Source organism: Solenopsis invicta, chromosome 3 (genome assembly GCF_016802725.1).
Source record: "Solenopsis invicta isolate M01_SB chromosome 3, UNIL_Sinv_3.0, whole genome shotgun sequence".
Lineage (NCBI taxonomy): Eukaryota > Metazoa > Arthropoda > Insecta > Hymenoptera > Formicidae > Solenopsis > Solenopsis invicta.
The window spans coordinates 25,909,818-25,934,506 of NC_052666.1; the positions used below are offsets into that span (position 1 = coordinate 25,909,818).

The following is a 24,689-nucleotide window of genomic DNA, read 5'->3' on the forward strand; positions in this document are numbered from 1 at the left end:
TAGTCAGGAGAAATAACAGATAATCGCGAAATTAAACTCACAGTCCTTATTTAGATCAAGATTTGCTGTGAATGTCTTACGGTATTTACCTCTATAAAACAGTTATTTCACGAGCACTTTATCAATAATGAATATTTATAGTTATTGTTCGATAGCGATATTATCTACTATTGTAAGATATATTTTATATGTGATAAGGAACGTACAAAATAAAATGAGATAAAGCCGAAATTTTCAGCAGCACAGATTACTGATTAAGTTAACTCGTAATTTGTATTGAACGTATATATATATATATATATATATGTGTGTCATATCTCAAAACAATACCAAAAATAAAAAATTTCATAGATTGTTCTATTATTATATTTGAGAAAAAAAAATAAATCTGAAAAGTCTTCAATTTTTAAATTTCGATAACTTTTAACTTATATTGTATATCTAAAATATTCAATAGTCGAGCCATCCTTTCATTGAGAAATTTTCTTCCTTTCTCGGTTTTGCGACTCGCGATAAGCAAGAGGAAAAGTTTTCTCGGCACGTTACACAGAACAAAAACAGAAACGCAAATATCGGAAACAACGTCGCGAGTTACCGAATCCCACCTTAACGGTTAACATCAGTGGTATAGTGGCAGTTCACAATGCGCTCATAAAATTTACAACGTTGTAAAAGCATCGCGCGTGCCAGCTCGACCACCAACAGCAGCAGCAACAGCAAACGCAACGGAAACGATGTCCTCCCATAGAGAATATTTCCCGGCGCTGATATCCTAGTTTACGTTAGGTTCCCTCCCGCCCACCGTCTGTCGTCCGTGAATGCGACGGTCGTGCGCATTAACAAAAATCAATAACCAATAATTATGGTCGCCGTGTGGTGGCTGTCGTCTCCTCTATCTCTCTCTCTCTCTCTCTCTCTACCATGTCGTCGTCGTCGTCGTCGTCGTCTTTGACGCCTTTGTCTCGTCATAATGATCGTACGTTCGTCGCTGAGATCGTGACGGCTAACGGCTTCCACGGCGTACGAGTCTCTCCCGAGGGCGCATTTTTACAAGAGGCAAAACGCGGTCACGCAGACGTGGAGCAAGGAAAGAAAGCCAAGGCGACGCTATTTTTCCCGCACGGACGGGCGGACGGACGGATGGACGTGTATGGACGAAAGAACGGACGGACGGATGGATGGACGGACGAACGCACGAATGCGTACGACTCGCTCGCGGCTGGCTGGCTGGTTGGGTTGGTTGGTTGGTTGGCCGGCCGGCTCGACGATAAGAGAAGCCTTGGCAACGTTGGAGCACGCACCGGAGAGAGGATCTATATCCCGACTCGGTGCGGTGCGACGCGACGCGACACGACGCAACGCAACGCGACGCGACGCGACGCGACGCAGCACGCCGCGGTGCGCGTTCGGCTCGGCTCGGCTCGGCAACGCTCGCGGCCGACGCAACCATGTGACTCACAAACGCATTCTATTCGGACCGATTTCGCATCTTCCGTGCGGTCGGCCTGCCGCTAGCCGAGGCGCAATGGAACGGAAAGATAATCCCGAGGGGAATTATTTATTGAAATTTTCTAGGTGTCACGGTAGGCTGATGCGAGAGAATACCAAGTCGAGCAAACGTATTTATTCACGGATTATCTCATTGTCCCGTTGCAATATGATAAGTGCGAACAGACTGTAGTCGAGAAATATAATTAAATGAAAGAATAATATACCGTGATGAGTTTGTAATCTAATTTTTATATAGTTCTCTGACGTTGAATGTGAAATCTACCGGATAATCTGATGAATTAGGCTTTGCTCTTTGTCAGAAAACATTTTGTATAAGTACTTAGAGTACTTATGCAAAAAAAAATTGCAACTTTTCATTGTTTTTTAAATTCTAGTATAATAATAATAAAGTAAATAAGTCATAAAAATAGCGCTTAATAAAAAAGTAAAATGTCATAAACATATATAGGTTATTTAAAATATAATATTCATCGACATATTTGTAAAGACAGATGTAAAACATTCTTAATTTCGAACAAAATTCAACCCAATAAAATTTTTATCCGAGTTTTAATTACGGAAATATCTAACATTAATGTTAGACATTTCAAACACAGACAAAGGAACCGAGATAAAATTTTCATTGTGCAGAAAGCCTAGAATTCGGTAGAGAATATACCGATGCAGTAATCAGGCTTTTTGATATACCTCATAACTCTGCTTTCGATGCGCGATGAACTATTTAGTAGTCGCGCTACTCAACATTACTGCTGACGGCGGAATCAGTTACACGGCGCCTACCGCCGGCTAGCCAAGTTTCTATTTTGCTACATGTGGCTTGCACGCCGCGTGCAGCATGCGTCGACAGTGACGCATTGCGTACGCGATGTGCTACTTGCAGCCAAGGATAGCGTACGATAACACGACACCCGCTATCGAGATACCGCTATCACAATTTCCCGCTAAGTATATTAGATATTATAGAGTGGCACGTTATTTAATTAGCGCTACTTAATGTTGTTTAATTAATTATATTTAATCACTGCTAAGTGCTATATATCCAGTCGAGCCCAATTCATAAAAGGCGATGTACGTAAACCGAGAAGCACGTGTCGTAATAATTCACCCACTCAGTCGCTGTGTATCGGGAAGTGAAAAAATGATCTCGTAGCAAAGTTGCTTACAATATCAGGAAGTTGATTGCAGTGGGTCTTTTTTTTTATACTCCGAGTTGAACCGCCGCTGTAGCGTCTGGTAACAAAACCGGTGGTAGAGATCGGTTGGCGTGCAAAAGGCGGTCTCTCACAAACACGTGCGCTGACGCAAAAATGCAGCTCCCGCGCGGGCTGCTGCGCTGCTGTTGCTGCTGCATTCATTTGCAACACACACCTCGTCCATGCCACTCTCTTTCTCTTTCTCGCGCCTCAATCCGCCACACCGGTGACTCAGTATCGTTGAATTCAAACTTCTGCCTTATGCACATTCTGCCACCCATACACTCGCGTCTTTGACCGACCGACGACGCGACGCGACGCGACTTGTTTCACGCGCGACCGAATGCAGGAACGCGAGCGCGCACCAGTTATGAAGAAATGTTACAAATATTAGACTAACGAGCGAATAAACACCATAGAGACACTGACCTACAATTTTCACTATCTCATTCGAACGATAAACGTTTAATGGGTTTGACAAGTGCTAAGTCCATAATTATAGCCTTGAATCTTATCTCAAAAAACTTGTATCAAATGAGATACTCATAAAGAGGTTTTATATCTTCAGAAGTGTTACTGAGACAGTCCAACAGTCGCATTTTGATTAGAGTTTAAACTGAGATTATTTAAATTGAGAAGCAGTTATGATTATTCGAGTAAAAAAATCTGACTTTTGAATATATACATATATGATATACATAAATTGCTACAAAATACGTAGTCATAAATATATATACCAAACAAATATATTCTTATATACTTCTAATCTGAGCTGTTCGATATTATACATGTTATAAAAAACGTTTTCTTTCTTTTTTTATACCTATTTATTTAAAATAAATTTAACATGAAATTTAACATGAATGTTACTACTGAATGATTCCTTTTTAATTAAAGTAAATTATCAATAGATATGTGGGTGGACAGACTAAGAGAAATTTACGCATTAAAATAAAATTAGTGGGTATTATAACAATATTATTAAAAATTATTAGCATAATTTTTCATAACCTAAACTAGAAAGGATATGCTATACAAATATTTTTTTCTCTCTATTATCTACGTATACATATATTAAATTGGAATTAGATATATAGAAGAAATTTATTTTTATTTTATATACAAATATATATAACCCATAAATATCTTACTTTACACTTCATCTTCGTCCATCTAAAGTTATAAATATCATGAAGAAATTTAAATAAAAATTTATATGCCAAAAATGCCAATATTTTATTGATTACAATTTTTTTTTCTTTTTATTTGTCACTATCTAAGCAATAAAATTTATTTAAAATTTAATTTAAAATAAAAATTTAATTAATTATGCGTACTTGGTACTACACGGCTTTTCAAATAAATATATGGTATTTTGACGGAGTTTTCAATGCTTTTTAAAAAATTTTTGTTTATAAAATAATTGGTAAAATATGTAAGATATATGTAGGATATCTTTACAAATGTAGAAACAGATATAGAAATATTTCTAGTATTGAAATCACTTTTTACCGAATTTACTCTGTAAAATTCAATATTTCCTATCAGTTTTTGACATGTATATTTCTGAGTTTGTACTATAAATTTCAAACAACTCGCGTAATAATATACTGATCTAATGAGCTGTTTTATGAACCGAACGTATACGAGTGTTTGTATGTATTCTCGTATGCATAATAAATCAACGGATAATTGTACGATTATATATTAGCATTAATCTGCAGTAGAGCCTTTCCATTTAAAAGCATTGGACTTAGGCGATTTACTTGTAAGATTCTAATGCTATTAATTTAAATTTCTGATTATCAATTATATTAATAGATGCACATATATGCCACTATATATGTATTATATATATTTGTATATATGAAAAATGTATAATTAAAAAGAATTATATTATTAATTTGATTTTATATATAACTATACATATAAAATCAAAATTTCATAGATTTATCATCTCGTGTTCAAAGATTTTTGCACTCACTGATACAATGCGCAGCGACGGAGTTGCATAATACAGCTACGTTAATCTGTAAAACATAAATATATTCAAATTACAATTCCATTTAAGACAATTAATACTTCAAAAAATAATTATGCTGCTCGTTAAATTTTATATATTCTTTTTCCTTTCAAACAGATGTTTAATGATACATAATTATTTTTTTTCAATTCTTTTTCTTATATAATATAAATATTTTTATTGAAACAATATTAATATTTAAAAATATGATGAAAGTTTCTCAGCATGTACGAGTCAAGCGCGGTAAACAGTGCAAAAAGAATAATAATCACAAAATAAAATTAATTACATAAGAATTTATTGGACGTTTCGGCTCATCCTTCGAGTCATCTTCACCATATATTAACGATGATGTAACAAAAATAGTCACTGCTGATCTTGAGATGGAGAGCTTCCTTGTTGAGCTTGAGCCATGTGCATTATATTCGAACTTAACAACTCGCATAATTTTGTAACATCTTCCTGACAAGGAAACTCTCTAAATTACGTTAAAATTAATGAAATTGATAATAAAATTAATTTAATTACGTTAAAAGTTACATGAAGAAAAAACTCCATTAACAGTTATATTCAAATTTAACTTAAATTAAAAATTAATTTTAAAAAGTATTATTTATGTCAAATTAGAGAACTACAATTTTTTTAAGTAGATTATTCAAAACAATGATAATATCCATCATCAAATAAATTTAATGTGTTTTACGTGTAAATTAAATTTATATGAAATAACAAAGAAATATTGTTTTTATGAAAATGGTATTTTTTTCATTTTTATGTAGACCAATTTTTTACTTAGGAGAAAAGTTAAAGTATATGTTTAAAAAAATAAGTACAGTTAAAAATTAAGTCACTTAAAATTAAGTAAATTAATTAACTAATTTAAGCTAAAAATTATATAACTCTTTAACTATTTTTCATTTTTAACTTTTAACTAGTTATTCAACCCTGATTGTATTTCATAAAATAATGCAAAATGATGCAAAAGACGACATACAGAAATGCTAGAGTTTCTATAATAAGAGTCAAGACAAACCGCTGCTATCCATACATAGCCACATTAACACTGATTTTCATATTTAAATTAGGATTGCTATAAATAATGTACAAAATAAATCAATGTCAATATCATCAATCATAATAAATAATATATTGGCATTAATTTAAATAATACATATATAACGCTGTCAACGATCTAAAATATAAAAGTGAACAGCGTACAGGCTGTATTATATTGTTGCATTAATTATTATTAAATGTTATATTCAAATCACGCGATTGCTTGGGAAGCGTTCAGATTCCCTCTTGAATGTCTTCCATCAGTTTATTCTTCTCTAACATTTAATAAGCAATAAGGATGTAAAATGACATTTGGGGAACACTCGATGAATCTGAACTCACTTTGGCTGTTAAATCAAACGCACAATTAAATACACAGGCTATAGGAGCAGAGAATTAAGAGAATGTAACCTCAAAAGAGCGCGTATAAAATCGAATTACTGGGCCTGGTTAGGTTAGGTTAGATACAGGCAACAGAGAATATTTATTACTTGCATTAGACTTTACATGGCAGATTTAGGCAAACAATGAAGAATTGTACTGATTTAACTCTTATTATAGTAACCGTACGCCACGCGACTGCCGCGGGACCAGACGCGGTAAACAATAAAACAAAAATAAATAAATGAAAGATTACTCACCCCACAATTGCACCGCCGTGGCCCGACGCCTCCTCGAGCTATTCCTCCTTTCAATCTCTCTTTTTCGTGTCTCCGTAGTCGTTCGTTTATCGTAGCACTGGCACAACACTCACTCGCGAGAACAAGGTTAAGTACGACCACGCGCGCGCGCGCGGGCGTCACTTGCGGATACGATGATCGAGCGACGCTTTGCACGACGCTCTCGACGTTAATCGCGCCGCGACGCGCACTTTATTGCCACCGCAACGGCGTAGCGAGTAAAGTCACTGTTCCTACACATTTCGGGCCGATTTCTGAGGAAACGCCTCTCTCCCCACTAGCGCTCGAGGCTCGACTGCCGATCGCGCGCAGAGCGCTGTGACCTCAGGGACGTCCCCATCTCCGAAATACGCTGAGTATCCCTTCGGCCAAACCATTATTACAGCATTAATCGAAATAATTTATTTTCACATTTAAACATTAAATGTTCTATTATTAATGTGTTATGTGTTTCTTGTAATAATACCATTGTAACAATGTATAATAATGAAGTATGAGAAGTCGCGCGCCCACGACACTAGATGTTTCGTAAATTAACGTAATGGCCGAATCCGAAAATGGCAGAGTGAAGATACCGCGAGCAACTTCACGCCTCTTCCCCCCCCCTTCTCCTTCTCCACGTCACTGTGTAGCGGTGCCTACGTCCGAACGCTCGCGCATTTTCGATCGATAATTGTGTCGTCTTAGAATACAGACTAGAGATGAAAATGAGATTCAATCTAACGGTAACTTACTCGGTGAATTATTTAGCATAGATTATTTAATGGGTCATTTTGAAAAGCTGGTCAAACGGTAAGTTAGAAATTTAAAAATTTCAAAAATAAAAAAATTTTGACATGAAGCTTAAAAGGAACATTCAGTTTTTGATATAAGTAAAATGTTCTATTCAATTTTCATATTCTTCATAAAATATGTATTTTAACTGTATGTTCATACGCTACACGATTAAAAGTCGGCAACAGCATTTAACGTAACAGAAGCGAATTTCAAGCAGGTACATTAAAAAACATTTAATGTTGCTAAAAGTGCACTAAATTTCACGCACATACTTTTCAATTATGACTACATTAAATTTAATGTACTTTAAATTTTAGCTTAAAAATACATTGAATTTCCTGACATTTTTAACAGTGTGCATATAGCACATAGTAATTAGGAATCTAGTTGCACAGCAACTAGTAAAACAATTTTTTATTAGGACTTTTAAAACGCAAGGTAAAATATCTTTTAACTTATATTTTCCATATCGCCATATTTTAAAGGCTTACAACATTTTTATTTATTACCTTATAATTATGTTTTAGCGATAATGGTGGTACGTAATTTTTTAATATAACAAAAAACAAAAACATTTAAATTTACAATTGTAAATAAACTTTCTGTAATAACACTGCAAAAATATCTAAAATGCAGAATAATTTTAAGTAATAAAACAAAAAACTAATTTAAAAATTCTAATAAAAATTAAAAATTATGTAAAAAATGTTCAGTTCACATTGCTCTTTAATAAACTCACCAATAAATTACCGTCTACCGTAATTCTCATATTGAATCTGACGATAATTTTACATCTCTAGTTCAGACACAATAAACGGAAGGAATAGAGAACAGAAAATAAGGAACAGATCAGTATATCGAAATAAAGAACATTTCATATGTTTTTCTTATTTAACATATTAAACTGTCTCTTGTTCCCTGTTTCCTACTTCGTTTATTATGTCTGCGCCCTTAAATCGTAAATGGGCACCCAAGCGGGCAAACATCCGCGGAATGCCAAGACTCTGTTTTAATATTTAAGTTCGACCGATGTAATCCGCGAAGCCTTTTATTTTGGATTCGAACGCTATCTGAGGAGTGCGCGCGTGCACCTTGTAGTTTTAGAACAATGTCCTTTAGCGATATAAGATTTTTGCGTTATAAAAAAAAAAGAATATATTACATCTACGTGGACTGTTCACGTATTATTTACGTTATGTTTACACGAATCTTTTTTATATATAGGCAATACAGGCAATGTATCTTATCATAAATTGGATAATAAAATAAAAAGAAAATAATAAATTATAAAATTGTTATAAGAATGAAAATTTTTGATTATGGAAATGTCATTGAGACGCGCGCGTGAAATAGTCCAAGAAAGTTAGCTAATCGCACACGCCAATAATGTTGCGATCACGTTTCGAGGAAAGATGAGCAGACACGCGGAGCGATACGCATCGTCGCGCGAACGTCGTACGAATGGTGAACGAACGTAAACAAGACGACGCGACGCGCTGCGTAGAGTCACACAAACAATCGAGCGCCGCGCGCTCGAGACTCATTGTATACACATATTTATATAAATACGCATACGTATTTATCCATTTCCATAAATATAGATTTACTTAAATCTCAGTTTAACTTATTCCTGTTCTAATTCTTAGAAAAGATAAGAAAAACTTACTCTTTATCTTTTTAATTCTTAGAACTAGAAAAAGATAAAAAATTAACTTAAGAAAGAGATTAAAGTTAATTTATAGTGCTAGAAATGGACAAGAGTCGTCGCCGCTATGAAATGCTTAATGTTTTACGAACTAAAACATATACGCCGAGTAGTCGCATTCTGAATTGAATGGATTATCATCGTACGTCTGGGGCTCCGTTTTGTGAACTCGACATCATGTAAGTTAGTGAGTAACTCTCTTTGATTGAGAGCAATTTGAAAGCTTAATGACACTTAAGTTCGATAAGTATTTTGCAATTTGATTAACATGTGGATATTGATGGAAATTTGAATACTGTTGATTCAAGATTTATTCGAAAGATGAAATTTGTATTACAAATTTCGAAAATATATTTATATGCTTTAAATCAATGCTGATTTTCTTTTCCAATTTTTTTTTTTATCAAAAAGAAGTAAAATCACATTTGATTTTAACGAATTAATTGTGATTTTTAATCATAAATGAAAAAAATAAATTATATCATTTCAAGAGATACTGCAACATAATCACATATTTTCTTATGTTCATCAGAATCAAAATTTTACTTACTCTCGAAACAGAGATGTGAAAACAAATTACAATAATCAATTGATGTTCCTATATTCTTTTTTTTTATCAAAACAAATAAAAAGATAAATTTTATTTGTCGAATAAATCTTTATTGTAAAATTTGAGGACTGATGTGTCTACATATCAAGTTTATAAAAAAGATTAATTTCAAGATTAATTTCAAGCAAGAAAATGCGTTAACTTTTTTAACTAATAAGTAATAACAGAAAATTATTTAACATTATTATTCAGTGCACAGGAATGTAATATTATACAAGACAGTATTCTGTAACTTTTGCAGATTATAAGACCAGTGAACACTTCTTGAATTTTAAATCAGGTTTTTTTACGAAAGTAATTTTCTTCCGTTTTTTCAATTAAACATTTAAGCTATTGGAATTATTTAAACGCTTGATCTCTTCTCAAATCATCTACGAAATACGCTTGAGTGATATGCATTTCTTCCTCGACTCAACTGGCAAGACAAGATTCAAGAACTATTAATACATCCTTTTGCAAGAATCGATTATTAAATCGCGATAAACGGGCTGAGTCTCGAAACGAATTTTATTTAAACGTTTTTACAATAAATCACGATTAAAAATATGTTATTATAAATATAAAATTAACTGTCAAGATCCATTTATTAAACATCTCGAGATTGATTTTGTTTTGAATTCAACAGAAATGTGATTACAAAGTGTGAATCTGAATCTGAATTATTAAAATACAATAGAAATCGAAACAATCGTAAACAAAATACTGATATTATAAAGAAATCAGTTTTCAAAAAAGAATTCAATTAAAGTTTGTATTCTCACAAAATATTTGAAGCTAGTCGCAAAAATTATTATTGTTAATCATGTAAAATATTTTATGACTCAATGCTTTTAAACGCACTTTTCTACAATTTAAACTTAAGTGCGTATAACATTTAACAAACGGAGTACAGTGTCATCACATAATTCGATTGTATTCGAAATACATGACATCGATCTTCGTCTTACGCAGTCGTAGATATCCGAAACCTTACTGTTACATTGCGACAAATTAGAATGTCACGTCATCCATCTGAAGTCTTTAAAAGTATCAGAGATGTTCTTTTTCCAATTATTAACTCCGCTTGTGGCAAATTTAGTTGATAATAATAATTTTAAAAAATTATTATGCGATATAATGAGGAATTTCGGAATAATCATTTAATAAAATTAATAAGAATCATTATTAATTATATTAACATCATATGTGTTCAATGTTTATATAAAAATCTATTATTTTTTGCTTATAAAATTTCTCTCTCTATCTCTCTATCTCTAACATTTATAATTTTACAATAATCGTTAATGTATATGATATATATATCATTTAGAAAATCAATACTACCATTTTAATTTTCATTTTACTTTACACATATGTATACACTGAGAGAAAAAATATTGTAAAACAACAAAATTTTATTTAACACAAAACAATTATTTAATAAATAAATAATAGCTTATTTATTTGCAGTCAAGTTAAAAATTTCTTAATTAAAATATTTATGTAAATAAAATGAAATAATTTTTAGTCAAGTAATTTTTCTTTACAATTTAAAAAATATATACCGATAGTTTTTATTTTCAAAATAACCAGATTTTTAGAAGCTAAGAAAACAATTTAAATTTAATAATATTATTAGCTTATTTTTAAAAAAATTATTTAAGTGTAAAAAATACAAGATTATATACTTAAAGTAACATGTCTGTAAGTACTTAAAAGTAAATATCTTTACTTAAGCTGAACAAATAAATGTAAATAATTGGCAAAATATAAGAAAATGTATTTTTTCACTTAAAAACTTTTTTCTCTGAATGTATGTGTTTTGCAAGATTTATAAAAAAATTGTAAGCAAGATTAACAAATCAACACCGTAATTTGTGAAAATTGTTTAAAACTAATATAACACAAATATAAAATCCTTTACTCTCCCAACCAAGGTATTAAACAATCTCATGTTATTTAGAAATTCACCGTAGACGATAATGTGGGGAATCTGATCATAAATATTGCAAAAAAAAAGAGGTTCATTGATCGCAGCATGATATCTCTGGGGAACGTGCCCTGTTTTTCTTTACTGTCGAGTACGGTAACCCTATAGTCTCACACTAATACCGTTATACGAGTCCACATACTGCAACCAACCGATCGCGCGAAATGCGATTCGGAGGAGTGCGTCGTTGCGCAAATTTCTTATCGCGGCCACCGCTCGTTTTCCCTGCATAACGCTCATTCTCTTCTCGTTGCACCGCATAGCGTTTTATGCTCCGTCTAGGAGCGGTTCTATCCGCGGGAATATCTCGCGGCGTAAAAGTTTATCGATAATTTAACACGCGGCCACGTGCGGAGAAGTCTATTGCGGCAATGGAGTGTTAAGCGACCAAGAACCGTTGTATATACTTAACACTCGTCTCGTAAAACGAGAAGCTTGAGTTATCGGCGGACATGTTTTCCATTACGCGCGAATTATTGCGAGATTTTATTGGCGAAAAATGCGAACACAATGTTACGGAGGCGCGATGTTGGATACCGGTTGGAATTATGAAAGACGCTTGTAAGATGTTAATTATTGCACTTGCGCGTGCGCGCGTTTAATCGATTCGTATATCGCGGAACATTCCGTTTTACTTTTGCTGAAAAAAAAGATCAAGGACATCTCGCCAAACTTGTATGATCCCCGTATTATCTCGACTCTCTCTCTCTCTTTCTCTCTGCATTTCTCACGATTGACAAATTTGTCATCGAGATGAATTTCATCGAGATTGAATGTGCTGTTTTATTTCATTCAAAGTGTGTAATTAGCATTCTCTTTTGGATTATATTATCTAGACACTAAAAGAAAAGCATAAAATCTTGTATTAAACGGAATTACGAAGTTGGAAGCTCAAAAAGTTGAGAACGAGACCAAAATTGAATAGTAGTGAATGCACTTAAATTCGAGTAGTGTCGAATTCCACACAATGAGTTATTTTTAATCATTCTTGTAAGTCGCCATTGCTCCTACTTAATGTCGTCAATTTAAATTAAAATGAGGTTAAACAAGTTAGCTATCAAAACGTTAAATTTGTCTCAAATTTAATTTATTATTTACTAGGTGCTACGTGAATACGAACACTTACTTTGAAACTAAATATAATTTAATCTCAGAAATGAGTTGATTAGATAATTGTTCTTTTAATTACACATTTTGTGTTAAAATAATAAGTTTTTGACACGCATAGAAGTCGGAAATAACGAAACGTTATTTAACCGCGAAGGATTGGTTCAAATTTGATTCTTTAATATTTAACAGTGTGTAGATCCGCAAAAAACACGTAGTCTTATTGATAATAACGAATAATAACGAAAGAATAAAATACGAGTTTCTCGATTCCCGATCCAATTAATTCCCCAATTTTTCGCATAACAATCTCCACGCGTGCACGTAACGATGTCCCACGCTACATTCGCTGTCAGACCGTAATCCCGTGCCGTTCCCTTCCCTGTTATCCGCGGACCCGCGAAAAATCCCAAGTCCGCCCGTTATTAGCGATGGGACCGAGAACCGCCGAAGAGAATAGGCGGCGGTCGCTCGATCGCGCGGCGGTAACGGATACTTATAGGCGTCTACGAGCTACGAGGGAGGGGCCGGCCGGTCGCGTCGCGCAGGGATATGAGGGAGGTAGGTATCCGTCTATCCCAGGTTACAGACAAAGGGGCATCCGGAGGTGGAAAGAAGGGGAGCGAATTCGGCGGAAACCGCGCGGAAGGCGCCCGAGGAGGATGCGGGAGGAGCACCATCCCTTCGAAAAAGGAGCAGTCGGCCGCAGGATCGGGGCCGCGGCGCGCGTTCTCAAAGGACTCTCTCAAAGGCCGCTCTTTCTCCTTCTGCTTGAAACCTAAATATAACAGCCAGTCAACTGCGGTTCCTTTCCTCGATCGCGCTCCCCGCGCCATATTGGGCACGCACGCACGTGGTGGACAGCGCGACAGGTCGACGCTGCTGCTGTCGGGACACCACCATGTGTACCATGGATGATGTCGAAAGTGAAAGTATCAGAAACCAAAGTGCTCAATACTTTGGCACCGCTGACGCCAGTCAGATACACACAATGTCCCGAAATCTCTATCATCCTTTTTAATTAATAGGCGCGTTCCACGATAAATCTGCGGTCGATTTTTAAAAAGAGTTTCGAACAAGATTATCATCCAATGAAGTTTCTTTATATTCAGCATTATGTCGCAAATAAAGGGTATAAAAAAGTTTAATGAGTTATGAGAAAGTAGATACACGACGCCCACGTACGATAACGTGTTTCTGTACGCTGTTTATATTTCTCTCTCTCTCTCTCTCTCTCTCTCTCTCAAACGTTATTTTGTTTTTTATTTATATTTCAAATCTACCATATTAAAATTATGGAGTAAATTCGTTAATTTATTCCGTTATTTGTGGTAGAAATATATTTCATTTGTTTTTCGCGTGGAAACGAATATAAATTGCTATGCTATAAACCGCGACAGCACACTAACATTTTTCGAAACTTGTAGATTGAAGAACATGACCTACTTCTCGTTATTCAAATGCTCTGATGTAATTTCTCCTGGTTTATAATAAATGTTACCCAGTTCTCGTTTTCTCTCCCGAATCGACCTACGGTCAAGCGCAACGATTGAACTGTAATGACGCATGCGTCGTGATTCTCGAAAATTGAGAAGCGATAGCGTGACGTCATTGGCATCTCTGACGTAGTTCCCAGCAGTATTAAACTCGCCGACCGGGTCAGGACATTACCCGAAATAACTAAAAACATCTTGATAACCTGCCGGCGAACAATGAAACTCGGTCTATCTCACGGAAAACTAATGGTCTCTATCAATGTACAATTAATGTGGTTCTAAGAACTCTTAGAACTGAAAAAAATAAAAATCTTTATCTTTTTTTAATCCTTACAAGGGAAGGATCAGAAGTGGAAACGCCCTATTGAAATAGGGCGTTCGTTGCGAAAGACAGTCCTTCATGCCCATATTAAGAATCCCCTTAGCTTCAGATACCACTTAAGTTTTTTTTTTCACAAAACACCAATAAATATAAACATGTTGAAGTCATCGGATCTAAATTACTTGGTAGAATGATAGAATTTAGGAAATGATGGAAAAAGTTAATTTTACGTTATTACGGAACCAATCAACTTTTTTCCGATGCACAGGTATAAATACAGTTTGGATTAATGCATTTTCGTGACTACCTTGACAGTGCAGTGAACAACTAGTACTCGGGCGACCCGCATCGCATTAATTCAAATTGTATTTATATGCAACAAAAAGTCAATTGGTTCTGGAATATTGTAACACTTAACCTTTTTCCTTGATTTCCCAAGATTTATCATCTTATCAAGTAGTTTATAAGTTCGATGATTTCAAAATTTACATATTTACTGTTGTCTTTTGAAAAAACTAAGAGCTATCAGAAAATGGAGTTCAAGATTCTTAATGTAAGCACGAGATCAAATTAAGACTGTCTTTTGTAACAAAACGCAATTCAAAAGGGTGTTCCCACTTCTGATCCTGCCCTCGTACAAATAGAAAAAGATAAAAAGCGAGTTAAGTTCAGACTAATCTACATTAGTAGAAATTGATATTATAAATTTTTTTATTCTTCCTAATTTTCGTCCTAATTTAAGTCGCTTGACATGTCATAAAATGACAGAAATCGATACTCCACTTTCGAAATACATATGTATATTTTAAATCAACTTTTTCGATAAACAGAAATGTATTTCTGGATTGAAACGTTCAACAATTTGATGTAAAAACGCCTACGAGTGCCGCATATACTCGGAACATTTTCGGAACATTAAAAAAATATCTATGTATAGAATAACGAATGCTGTCGTATTACGTCAAAAATATACTTCTTAAAGATTTTCTGTGTCAAGTAATAAATAGAAATCTGTACAAATTTTTCTCATGATTTATATGAAATATAAAATAGTATATCTTATTCCATATATATTCTTTTGAAACAAAGTATTGATCGGAAAAAGTAATTGTCTACACTGAGAGAAAGAAATCTTAAAACAAAAAAATTTACTTAACACAACAAAATTATTTATTCCTGATAATAACTTGTGTTTACGTGTAGTCAAGTTACAAATTTCTCAACAAAAATATTTATATAAATAAAATAAAAAAATTATTTTTTAATGAAATAATTTTTTTCTCTTGCTGCTCTAGAAAATATTTACTGTTAGATTATTTCTATATTCAAAATAATCGAATTTTTTAATCTAAGAAAACGATTTAATTAAGTTTAACAATATTAATTTATTTGAAAAATCATTATTTAAAGGTAAAAAATGTAAAAATGCAAAATTATATACTTAGGGTAATATGTCTATATTTATTTAAAAGTAACTATTTGTACTTAAACAAAACAAACAAATGCTTGCATCGAAATGTATGGTTTTAAGAAAATGTTCTTTTTTTCATTTAAACATTTTTCTCTCAGTGTAGAAATTTTTATTTTTGGTACTTAAGTATTGAATTTTTATATCAATTCATTAATAGCACATGCACGACAACAGTTCGAGCCACTTTGTGTGAGCGATTAAACCCAATTAAACCTAATTTTCACAATTTTATCTTCGATTAAAACCATGTCTGACATGCAAAGAGAGCAATTGGCAGGCACTTTCAATTTGTCATTTTGAATTCAATGTTTCAACCCATATCTGAGAACTGGGACATGTACTTCTAGTAGATGTGGACTCATAAAAATTGGATTTATTCACTCCTGAATCAATCAAATCCGCAGCCGAACGCTATAATTAAATCGATCAATTTGAAAACATTATAAGCCCGATAATTGAAATCATTCATCGCGACACAGTAATATCGTTGTCCTTCACATATCGATAACTGTATCATTCTATAAAAAGTTTATCCGAAAAATTATGTAAATTAGACTTTGTAATGTTATTCTCAAAGAATAATCCTTCAGTCAACTCTGCAAAGTTTCACGCTTTCTAATTCATCGAAAATTTTTCACCAATTTCAAAGATTACTGTTCGCGCTCTCGAACATGTATTGTTCTCAAACGATTTAATATCTAGAACGTAGCATTCTGCTACAGGTGTAGTATGAACTTACTCTTATCATTTCCGCGCGCAAAAAAAAAAGAAAAAACAGAGCGAACTACGCGCCCCGTTAACTGTCTCGTTTTCTGAAAATTACGATCTGCCATTGTTCTCGAACTGACCGATTTAATCCTGTTGGGGCTGTCGTCATAGGTTCGCGCGACAAATGATAATTGTGATCAAGATAAATGGATCTGAGAGAGACTCACTCTGCATTTTCAGTGGCTTCAATGGACATGTGCTCCTTCTCATCGGGGGCGGCATCGAATTGCCGAGGGAGATCCGTGGTAATGAATTGAAAGTCACGCGTGCACGAGAGATGTTTTCTCTCTCTCTTTCCTTCCGTGTTTCTCTTCTCTCTTGTGGGCACTACCCTCGCGTACCAACAGAACTTCTCACCACTACACTGTCGATATCACCACTGAGCCGACAACAGGGTCGTTAACCACCACGCGCGACACCAGTATCACAGAAATCAACACGCTTCTCTCGGTCGCGATTCAGATAAAAGAAAAAAAAAAAAAACAGAAGAAAAAGAAACCGACGGGAAAGGATAACCGAATCCGTTCAAATCCGCCTTTTCCCACGGTTTGGTCCATATACCTCACACAAACACACGCGCGCGCGCACGACGTCCCGAAAATATATCTCTCCTCGAGTACCTCGCGGGGAGAAAACAAAGTTGTACGTTGCGCGCGAATGAATATCGTTCTCGCGATATTAATCGTCGATATTAGCCGACGGAGCTCGACGGTGACATCCGATGATGAGTCGGAAGCTGCTGCTGCATCGTTCTTCCGTCGACGGTTTTCAGACGTCTTCCCGAACTCGACGACATTCGATACAGCCTGTCTCCTGCTTCTCGTTCCTCCTCACTGAATGTGTGATGCACACGCTCGGCAGGTGCAGGAGGCGAGGGAGCCTCACACGAAGTCGGATCAGGACTTTTAGGATTTCGAGCGCCGTCGCCCTGAAAGTTCGAGCGAGAACGATAGCGTGATCGACGAACTACGTGATCTAAACTACTCTATCGAGTAGACGCGTACACGTTTCGTCGTCAGGGTGGGCCCGTGAGCACGAGCGATGGGAGTGTCTCTTCCCCGAAGCTGGGCCCTCCTCCGACTCTTCCTTTCTTCCTTCCTTTTCTCGGATTGCTCTCGATCTTTTCGAGATCACGCTTCGAGGCCCGCGGAGTTGTTTTTACTTCAAGCTCTTCCTGCAGACGAAAGCTCGAATCGACCAAGTTTCACGTTCCGCCACCGTGGATGTTGATCCTCCTGAACTTCCTCGCAGTCCACAAAGTTCAAGGGCTTTTTGCGTCGAGCAGGCAACCTCGATGAAGCGGATCGATCCTGGAAATGACAATAGTTAACGTAAGGTAAGCGAGAGAGCGACAATATCGTTGAACGATGGAAAAGAAGAAAGAAGTGTTGTACTATAAAAATGAATCCACATAACGCGTTAATGAGCGGAACGAATAAAAAAAAAAAAAATTGCGCGACGCGTTACGTCGAACGCGTTACGCGTTGCGTCCTACGCGTTAGTATTCGGTGACGAGCTCGTAATGCGCGCGAGTCGTTTCGAGCTTATCTGCGAAGTAAATCAGCGGGATCGTTAGCGAACAAACGGTTACCGATACTCCCGTCGGAACTGATACAAAAGTAACAGCTGCAATTCAGAAATAGATTCGCATCTTCCTGGTAAATATATATCATTCAAACAGCTATTGTTATCCTAGCATTATTACTTGATAATTGCTCTTAATTCGACCACCACTAGCACTCGCCATTTTGATTAGCATTCTGGTTATTTTTACAACATATTTATATATTGTTTAAAAAAAAGAGTAGAAGGGGATAATATGACATTCATTGTCATCTTATTGAATAACTTTGTTAATAAATAATCAATATTTTATATTGAGACTTGAACAATTATATTCGCCAAAGTGTTGTTTATGACGAAATTTATAATGAAATATTTATCACTTAAAGCGTGATTTATAAAAATGTGACACATTACATAATCGGTGGAAGAGAAAAAGTGGTGACATCATAGCTAAGCCAAAAATAAATTTAAAAATTTGGTTTAGTTTAAAAAATATACAGTATTTTGTTATAAAATTACATACTTTTGATTTTCCATCGTTTAGAATTTTCCTGCTTTCAGAAACATTAGAAATATCATTGGAGATATCATTTTATTTTTGTTTAATATTAAACAATAAGCACAAAATGATATCTCTAACGTTTCTAAACACAGCCCTTTAGAGTGACAATCAATGTAAGAAATATTTCGGTAAGAATTTCGCTTAAAAAGCTATATTCTCAAAATTCTATGCTGTTGTTTAATTTTGAATAATTCAAAATGTCTACAGCCGAATAAAGAGTTAAATAACAAAAAAAAAAAATAAAAACACTCGAATGTACGCACATTCATGTGATAATACGCTCAAATTTAAGAACAATGAGAAAGTATATGTGTTATCAAGTGCTAAAATGTAGCTTGAAAAAATAAAAATGTCTTATAACAACTGTCACTTATTATTTATTTAGTGATATTAAAAAACGGCGACTACTAAACAAATAATTCCATAATTATTAGAATTCGTCACATAATAATGAAGATAACCGTAATGTCCACAATAGCAATATCCCCCTTTTCTCAAATATAAAATAAAATATATGTTTGTAAAATCTAATCAAACCGTATCATTAGTAAACTAATAAAATAACTTTTATTGAAGTTGTAACTTGCCAAGGAATTGTGGGTAATAATAAGAAGTAATTAAGTAAGAAATTAATTTTATATCTCTTAGAAATCACTGGATGTTATTTTCCTTCACAACGACGTGTGTGTACGCGTGTGTGGGTGTGCGCGCGCGTGTGAGAAAAGACAACAAATGTGATGTTCAGCCTTCTAGAACAATGTTACCATTGTAACGCCTTACGAGATAACGCAACTCGCGATTATTACTCGCGGCGAGTCGCGCGTTATTGCGATAGAAATATTTCAATAATCGTGTATTTCCGAAAAAAATCACCTCTCTTCGATTCAAAGCTAAAAGCTGTAATTTTATTTATTAAATCAAAGCCTGCGACAAATATCATTCACGATGGAAACTTCCTCCGGAATATCAAATTACTTAATTCTAATTGCACACTATAAAATAAAAATGTTATATTACATTCGATTATTACGTTCACGTGCTCACTGTGCCGTTTAATCGCACGCACCGTAGCTGGAATCTTCCGCGATCGGCTATTGCTTTCCGAACAACTGTGACGTGTCTCTCCGCACGGAATCGCGCCTTCCGCAAAGCCGGCGCGAGAACGCTCGCCTGGTGGACAACGTTTTTCCCCGTTTTTGGCGGAGGCACGGAGCGGAGCGGGAAGGTTAAACGCATCCGCAACTAATGGCGGGTTTCGAAATCGCCTCTCCGCAACACACAACAACTGTCGTTCCCGTCGTCGCGGCGGCCACGGTGTAACCTCGCGCATCACATGGCGTCGCGCTCGACGAGAGACACTGCCATTAATACAATAGCCCCCGGTGCGTGCATGCGCGGTGCATGTCCACACGGCCCATTCTCTCGCTTCCGAAACATATGTAGACCGTGGGCGCGTTTAGGAAAACTCGGGAGATCGATATCGTCGTCGGCCGTCGCGTCGACGTCGACGTCGACGTCGACGACGACGACGACGACGACGCTCCGTCGCGAATTTGCGCAATTTATCGTCGGGTCTACAGGGTGTCCGGATTAATTCCGATGGTCGGACCTACGTCGACAGATAGCGAAAAGGAAAGCAAACCGCACGCTTGAAAATATTCGCGATTAACGATAAAAATGCTCTCTCCGTTTAGTCGTTTCGATGAGAGAATGGCTTGCGCGTTCGACGTCAGCGTTTTAGCGTATGGTGACATTCTTCTGGAAGGCTGAACATCACGTTTGTTCTCTCATTTCAAAGCCACACAGCACTGTGAAAGAAAATGATACGCGGTAAGATTTCTAAGATGCAAAATTAATTTCTTATACCTACAATTTCTTGACAATTTACAACTTCATTACTTTGTCGTTTTACTAATTATACAGAAGATACGACTAGATTAAACATACACTAAGAGGAAAAGTGTTTAGTGATTCTATGATTGCATATAGCGAAATAATTATGGTTAGGAGCGCTATATTCTTATAATTATTATTGCTATAATGTTAGCAATATTATAATGTTAATAACATTATGCTTATGGTCCTATCTTCTCAAACATTTTTTTTCCTTCTATATTTTATTTTATATTATCTATTATATTTTTTTACTAACAAAATATAAAAATAATCAAAACGAACGTCCTTATTCTTATCCGCGCGTGTCTCAAAAATGTTATTAGAACTGTACAGAGTTACTAGCCGGAAATTATACGTTTCTTTATACATATCAATGAGATTGGGGTCAAGGCTTTCGGACGTCACCATATACCTACGATCGGAATTTTTTTTCTAAAAAGGCATCACACTCCGAGCTGAACATTTTGAAGTATCGTTTGTGATGCATAAAATAATTTTTCTCGTTACCCGCGGATAAATTAAATGACTCACCGTGCAGCGATCGCGTACCACTACAGACGCGGATGCGAAAAATCACGGACACACGGTCGCACAACGTGAATTTAGAGGCCGCGAAGTAGCGATTGGCCCGCGTTTCTTTCTTTTTCGGCTCCGCCGCGTACTTGAGCACGCCTCGTCGACTTCGCGCCTGAAATGCGCCGAATGTAATTAATTCGGAAACCGCGGATCGCGCGCTGTTGCATTGCGCTAAAAGGAGCGCCGCATCGTCAATCATCATTTTCAGATGTGTTCTCCCAAACAAACGTAATGCTCGCTTTAAGGTGCTTACGTCACGCGAAAAACACGACCTGGCAGTAACCGCCGTTTTTTTACCCCGAACCGCATCGCGTTATCCGGGCAAGACGGTTTCCACGAAAATAATGCAATTGTATCGCACGTACGAAAACGTCGGAGTATACGCTGCAAGAGTCTCCCGTTGTCCTTTTTATAAAATAATTAAGGATGTATGATTCGTATCTCAAAACATTATCAAAAATATAACAATTTCATAGAATATTCTAGTATTATATTTGAGTGTCTGTATAAAATTTGAGCACAATTTACTTTTAAATTTAAAAGTTATTTAATTTCGTGTTTACTCATGTAAAATCAAGTCTTGCAATACTTATTTGCAAATTTGATGGGAAAATAGCAATACCAATTAAATCACAATTTTTACTAATAAAACTCTACTAAATATTCGTGCAAAAATTCATTTAGATTCACTGGTTTGGAAGTCGTTGAAAGTTATCTATTTAAAATTGTAAAAAAGCATAGTAATGTTCGCTACAAAAACCATTATAAATCAAATTTTTCATTGTTTTTTTCTTTGCAGCTAGTTTCAAAATCAAAATTTGGACATTCGCGACCAAAATTTCTTATTGTTCGATTAGAGGAAAAAAAAGGAATAAATCTAGAGAAATCTTTAGTTTTTCAAGAACTTGCAGTGACTTTTGTTGACTTGCTCGTATTGTATAGCTAAAGCATTCTTAAAAATTGCACAATCGAAATACATCATCGCGAATATGCAAGTGCATGCAATATCTTCTTCCATAAAACTGGAGGTTTCTATAGACAACAGGCTATTTCGCAACGCCCATGATTATTATTTCACGGCGAACGAATGCAATTTACAATAGCAAGAAGTTGAGATAAGATCCATGGAAATCGATTCCAATTACAGAAAATGCCGATAAAAAAACGAGATTCTGCGAGAGAAAGAGAGAATGAGGCACTTACAGTCCTATCGACTTAGGTCGTAACGTTTACGACACGTCAGCATTATGAAGTTAGCACTCTTCCAAGTGTGGGACTATTTAAATAACCCCGTTGCCCCCCATGTTACGCAATTTAAAGGGCCTCGGAAAAACTCGTACCTTTGTCGGCTCGTTAAGCAAAAGACTAAACAGACGTTAGAAAGCTGTGAATAAAGCTGTATTCCTTTTCTTTGTATTGATACTATTACACCATTTCCTCAACTCTCTGTCTCTTTAGTGTAACGTTAAATACATTATTTACAATTTTAGTTTTCAGTCTGATCCTATGATTTTTCTCTCCTAAAATGATATGTTTCAAATTATATAACTGTGTAAAATATTCACTCCTATTTCTAGAAAGAATTTGGAATTGAAAATTCTATTTAATTATATATTGTGATTGGAATAATTTTAACAGTAAATAATCTTCTTACAGAGTCTTCTTCAATGTAAAGAATGTTTTGGCTGTACAATACTAGCTAAAAGTTATCGAAATTAAAAAACTGAAGGTTTCTCTTATTTTTTTAATTCTTAATTAACAAAAACTTTGGTCGCAAATGTCCGAACTAGCTGCAAAGAAGAAAACAATGAAAAATTTGATTTATAATGGTTTTTGCAGCGAAAATCATTATATTTTGCTGTAGTTTTAAATTAATAAAATTTTAAACGAGTAAGTAAATCAAATAAATTTTTACACAAATATTTATTAGAATTTTATTAGTACGTGTAACAATTTTGATTTAATTGGTAATACTACCTTCACCTCAAATTTACAAATAAGTACTATAAAACGCTATTTTACATAAGAGAAAGAGAGAGTAAATAAAATTAAATAACTTAAACCAATAAATAATTATTTTCAAATTTTACACAGATACTCGAACATAACACTAGAATATTCCGTAAATTTTTATATTTTTGATAATATTTTGAGGTATGACCCATACATCCTTAATATAAAATTTTTAGAAAACAAAACTAATGTGGTCTGAAACAAAATTTTTTGCTTTGTTAGCATAATATATCATATGTTGCCAAAAGTGTATAAAAATGTCAGTAATATACTAGCGCAAGCATTAGCTTTCCTTTTGGATTCCCCAAAATGGCCAATTTCGCCGTATAAAAGTAGTTTCACAAAAAACCAGGACGTTTCGTAGTCTTCTTTTAAAAAATGAAAGGTTTTGCGTAACCACGGCGATTCTCAGGCGTTCCGTACGAGACACAATCCTCGAAACACACATCGAAATATCGGCCGCAGAGGCAGGCCTATACAATTTCGTGTATACAATGACATTACATTGTAACTCCTTCTCCGAATAGTGGCTTAGGCGATGCGATCGCGTGACATGCCCTTAGGGCGACCGTGAGCTCTCCCGAGCTCATTAGACCGAGAAAAAGTTTAACGCAGAAATGAGAGAATCCACAGGACCGAAAATTAGGCAGACTCCGCGTTTGTTCGTAGAAAATGTGCCACTGCCATTGTCCAATTTTTATCTTCCCATTATTGTGATTTGACCCCCGGGGGCAAGCGTGTGAGAGAAGAGTGGAAGGAAGGAAATGTTTGTTTCCTTCGAAAAATGTATTCGCTGCACCATGAAGTAATCAATCGTTCGCTATCGCGGTCGAGCCCTCCTTCCTCTTTCCTGAGATAATGGACGTATACGTGTAAATGAGTCCAAATAGTTGACCGCTGTGAAACAAAATTGTGGAATTTATTCTGAAAGGGCTACCGGGCCACTAATGGTAGAATTTTTGGTAGAAAAAAAAACCGCAATAGCTCGCACGTTCCGAGAAAGATAACATATAAAGAGTATGTAAGAGTTATTTTACACTGAATTACGATCAACCGAACGCGGTTTATGTAATTTATATACTTGTATGTTTAGTAGCGAGCGAACAGAAAGATAAGGCCGAAAGATATAATACTTTCTCTTGGAGTTTACATCGCAAAGACATTGATACTACAATTTGATAATCCGCCAATAATAGTAACACTGCGCTAAAAATACTACAGAAATTCTAGAGAGACAACAGATACCGGAGTCAAGTTTACAAAGTCTACCTATTTATTTAGTAATGAATATCTAACAATGAAGTCTCTCAGGTATCAACATCGAAAGAATTGTACGTTTGAAATAAGAAAATTCTATATTTTGCAAAGCCCTCTTAGCACATACTCT

The 24,689-nt window shown here is 35.2% G+C and overlaps 1 protein-coding gene across 13 annotated transcripts in view; it reads right to left on the reverse strand.

Moving 5' to 3' along the window:
* LOC105197264 (nuclear receptor coactivator 3) overlaps positions 1–24,689 on the reverse strand; it is a 163,471-nt gene that overhangs the window by 134,997 nt on the left and 3,785 nt on the right. For 11 of the 13 annotated variants that reach the window (XM_026133202.2, XM_026133197.2, XM_026133205.2 and 8 more), the window contains one exon: positions 16,857–17,999. In XM_026133202.2, coding sequence (XP_025988987.2) covers positions 16,857–16,885 — 29 coding nt within the window. In that variant the 5' untranslated portion in view covers positions 16,886–17,999. Of the gene's footprint in view, positions 1–4,689; positions 4,736–6,425; positions 6,827–16,856; positions 18,000–24,689 lie in introns of all 13 variants that reach the window. The other 2 variants (XM_026133192.2, XM_026133194.2) reach the window with 2 other exon arrangements.